The sequence below is a fragment of the Fragaria vesca genome, linkage group LG5, assembly GCF_000184155.1.
Source record: "Fragaria vesca subsp. vesca linkage group LG5, FraVesHawaii_1.0, whole genome shotgun sequence".
In the NCBI taxonomy this organism is placed as follows: domain Eukaryota; kingdom Viridiplantae; phylum Streptophyta; class Magnoliopsida; order Rosales; family Rosaceae; genus Fragaria; species Fragaria vesca.
In genome coordinates this window covers 27,265,827-27,269,884 of record NC_020495.1, presented here as the reverse complement: position 1 = coordinate 27,269,884, position 4,058 = coordinate 27,265,827, and the positions used below count along the sequence as shown (strand labels likewise).

At 40.8% G+C, this 4,058-nt stretch overlaps 1 protein-coding gene across 1 annotated transcript; it reads right to left on the bottom strand.

Annotated features, from left to right (window-relative positions):
* Positions 1–524: 524 nt before the first annotated feature.
* On the bottom strand, positions 525–2,413 carry LOC101307214 (dnaJ homolog subfamily B member 1-like). The gene is made up of 2 exons (XM_004300586.1): positions 1,552–2,413; positions 525–1,173 (listed from the first exon to the last, which is right to left on the bottom strand). The coding sequence occupies exons 1-2, from the start codon at positions 2,058–2,060 to the stop codon at positions 726–728; spliced, it is 957 nt and encodes a 318-aa protein (XP_004300634.1). The 5' UTR covers positions 2,061–2,413; the 3' UTR covers positions 525–725.
* Between the last annotated feature and the right edge of the window lie 1,645 nt (positions 2,414–4,058).

Genomic DNA, 4,058 nt, shown 5'->3' with positions numbered 1-4,058 from the left:
ATTTCTCTCATTCCCGGACGACAGCATAGGCTTCCAGGACGGTTTCTCTCCTTCCAGGACTGGCCGGCGACAAGTTTTCCGGCCGGATTGAAGCTCTGGACGGAAAACACCATGATTGATCAAGGTTGGCCGGAAAACTTGTCGTCGGTCAGTCCTGGAAGGAGAGAAGCCGTCCTGGAAGCCTGTGCTGTCGTCCGGGAAGGAGAGAAGCCATCGCCGGCGTGAGACGGCGGAAAACAGACGAGGTCCGCATTTTAAGCCGGAGTGCGGACGTCCGCTCCACATCCGGCCTGCTAGTTTCAAATCATAACTTTATGCTAATTGGTTTTTCCCATCAGCTTCCATCCCTAGAAATACACTAATTTGCTTATCAAATATTCCCAACATCATCATACTAAAAGTGCATATCTCAAGATTCTAAATTGCTTAAAGTTACCTTCTTACATCCAGAGACGTCTCTGATTGCACGAATGGAGCATCACCTTCCCAATTAGCCAACACAGGAAAAAGAGGATTCTCACTGCAAGCAAAAAGTAGCTGCTGCTGCGCTATTTTATTATTCATAAAGAAAACATTATACAAGATGAATTTCCCATCATTCGCAGAAGAAATAGGACAGCTATTTCACTAGTATGGACAACTTTGCTTCTCAACAGCCAAAACATTGCATATTTACAGAATAATTAACTTAATTGTCAACTAGAGTTAAGTTTATGAATTCGGAATTAGTTATCAACTTCACCTAGCACCCTTCTCAGATCAGACCTCTGTTGTGCGCTGAGCTTTGATGGAAAGACCACATCAAACTTGATCCTGAGGTTTCCTTTCTTGGTGGGATCTTTTGATATTGGCATTCCCTCGTTAGGGATCACCTCCTCATAGCCAGGATTTATTATGTTCCTGACTGGGATAGGGAGTACCCTTCCATCTAAAGTTGTCAGATTGACGATTGTTCCAGTGAGAGCCTCGAGTAGTGTTAACTTATGATCAACCGAGAGATCATTCCCATCCCTTGTGAACACATCATGGGGTTTCTCATCCACAACGAAAATAAGATCAGCTGCAGAGCTGCCAGGTTCTTGGTTTCCCTTCTGCGGAAACGTGATCTTAGTACCCTTCTTCCAACCCGGCTTGATATCAATCTTTAAGGTTTCCTCAATGGTCTTTGACTTGCTGTGAGAGAGAATCATTTGAACATTAGACAAAGATGAAGGATGAATATTCAAGTACAAATACTAGTATAGCCAAATGTCTAAATGCTTCTAGAACTTGGTGAATTGGTTCCAATACAAAACAGGCATAACCAAGATAGAAAAGATAATCATACACGATTAATGAGCTGCAAATCCAGTACAATTGGGTTCAAGAGAATTACTTGTAATCCAAGAACATTGATTGGAGCAAAATTCTTACTCCATTCAAATCGAAATGAAAGAACCGCTACCCCATCAAGGATCAATCAAAATCTAAGACTACAACAATAAAAAACGAATCTTGCAGCAATCTCATACATGTAAACACGATCCAAGGAAGTAAGAGAGAAATACTCACCCAAAATCATCCGGAACAGTTCTCGAAATCTTCATTTTCCTCCTAGCCCCCTTGTAAAGATCCTCCAAACTACACACCAGCTTACTCTCCACCGCCGCAACCTTCTTCCCGCCACCACTCTTCTGACTCCGACCACTCCCTCCGCCGCCTCCGCCGCCATTACAAGTCTTCTTAAACGCCCTCTGCCAGCTATTCTGCTCCTCAAAAAACTCCCCAAGCAATATATCATCCGGGTCCGCCCGCCGCGGCGGCGGCCGTGTCTCCGCCGCATCAAACTCAACCTCGTTTAGCCCTTCCTCGCCGTACACGTCGTAGATCTGACGCTTCTGCGGATCACTAAGCACATCGTAGGCCTGACACACTTGCTTGAACTTGGCCTCGGCCTCCTTGTTGTCCGCCGGGTTCTTGTCCGGGTGCCATTTCATCGCCAGCCTCTTGTAGGCCTTCTTCACGTCCTCCTGGTTCGCTGTCCGTGTCAGCTTCAGAACGGCATAGTAGTCAACCGCCATGATGGTTTAAGGTTTAACTGTGATCGATAATTTTACGAGATCGATAAAGAGAGGCAGAGAGTGAAGAAGAAGAAGAAATGACAAAAGCGGCTGGCTTGGCGGTTGCGGAGGATCAACGTGAATGAATGGAAGCGAAAACAGAAACGCTGTTTGGTTTTAGATTAGTTGATGATGAGCTGGTTTGGGAGAGATGATCAGAGTGATTATAGGGATTAACTACGCGGTTTCGTCAAAATCAGAATCCGGTGAATGAGGAGAATAGATAGGAGGAGATGGAGGAGGAGAGGAGGAGGAGGACATGGAAGGAATTAATGAAATTGAGCAACGTGCAGTGGAGGTGGAAGAGAGAGAGATGGAGAGTATCTTTGTTTTTCTTTAATTGGGAATATTTCAAATTTCAGTTACTGAGCTGCACGGATTCTGGTCGGTTGTTACTATATGGCCGTTCGGGCCACGTAATGTCCTACACGGCGTCGTTTTCTTCTTATCTTTGATCCCAATACGCCGTCTTTTTTCTTTTCCGAATTTCAGTATTCATCTGCAACGGCGGATTTTGTGGATCTTCTTTTTTATTTGAATGTATCAAATTTTGCAATCCTTTATAATTGGGGGAGCCCTTCTGGTGAGACCTTTAAGTTGAGAACTTTGTGAGGACTTTTCGGCTTATCTCATCTTTCGATCTTATATCCACATCTTGACCATTCAATTTATAGGTATTTATGAGTATATCATTTTTTCAAATTTTCAGCTATATTGAAAATTGTTAAGGCATTCATAAGTGTGATTTATCAATTATAACCTTGAACGGTTCATATTTGACAGATTTGGTTCGTCCATTAATTTGATTTAGTTTGTTATCTTAACAAACACCAATTTGGGTGAAAGTTTGTAGAAATGATATATTCATATAAACCTAAAAACTGAACGGATGAGATGTCAAAATATGATCGAAAATAGGTTTTTTAAACCATAAACCGAAAAGTCTTCAACTTAAGGGTCCTTAGTAGAAAGACTTCTTATAATTGAGTTTATTTTGGACACAATTTGTATTTAATTTTAACGATCGTCAGACCAGTAAAGGAAAATAGAATCAATTCCCTCTCAGTTGATTGCCTCTCAGTTGATTGATTTGTTGTTGTGGTTCACACACGCCGTACAAAGCAATAAGTCAACTTAAGAGGGATTTTGATTCGTCCAAACAAAAAATAATTAAGAGGGATTTTGACTAATTTTAGTAGAGTATTGATAAGTATAATTATTATCAGTCGGCATGACTTTGGATATTTTTCTCGTCACACCTCAAGATTTTGTTTGTTCTTAGCCACACTTTTAAGCCACTTTTAATCATTTATATATTGGGCCTGGCAAGTGGCAATTGAGACTTCTAGGAGGTGTATTGGGGATTAGCGTTTACTTATTGGAGAAAATTATTGTTGATGGCTTCATAATGCATCTCGTTCATTGGTGAGAGGGACATTCTGTTTTGGATTCCATGGAAAAAGAGAATTGCCCCAATGGCCTAAAAGTTTAGTGGTGAAACTACTTTGCTCTTTACTTTTACTAATATGATATTATGAAATGAATACCGGATATGTTTGAACTGTGAATTTGTTAAAGAGATCAGACACTTTGATGTGATGTATAGGTTAGCGCATTTAACATCAACATGTGTCGAGAAATTTAACTTCTAAACTAGCAAGTCACTTCTAGATTGCAAGCCTTCGGATATGCTAACATTGTTCAAGAAAAAAAAAAGTAAACCTCACTAGGAATTGTTTAGGTTGACAGAACTCGAAACAGTGTAGTTGAATAGTTGATGAGAAGAGACCATCAAACCTCATCAAAATTGGTCTAGGGCTGCTCAGTGAGAAGAAGCCGTTGCCATTGGGTTTTTGGGCCTGGTTTCAATCCAAAATTTATGATCATGCAATGACTGTCTTAATTTGATCAAATTGTTTCGAAATTCCTTTCTTTGTTTTAGAAAGAAAAAAAAAATTA

Excerpts from the sequence above, each read along its gene's own strand:
- LOC101307214 (XM_004300586.1), bottom strand. The coding sequence starts at position 2,060 with ATGGCGGTTGACTACTATGCCGTTCTGAAGCTGACACGGACAGCGAAC. Across the intron at positions 1,174-1,551 it reads ACTGTTCCGGATGATTTTGG|CAAGTCAAAGACCATTGAGG; the intron begins GTGAGTATTTCT and ends TCTCTCTCACAG.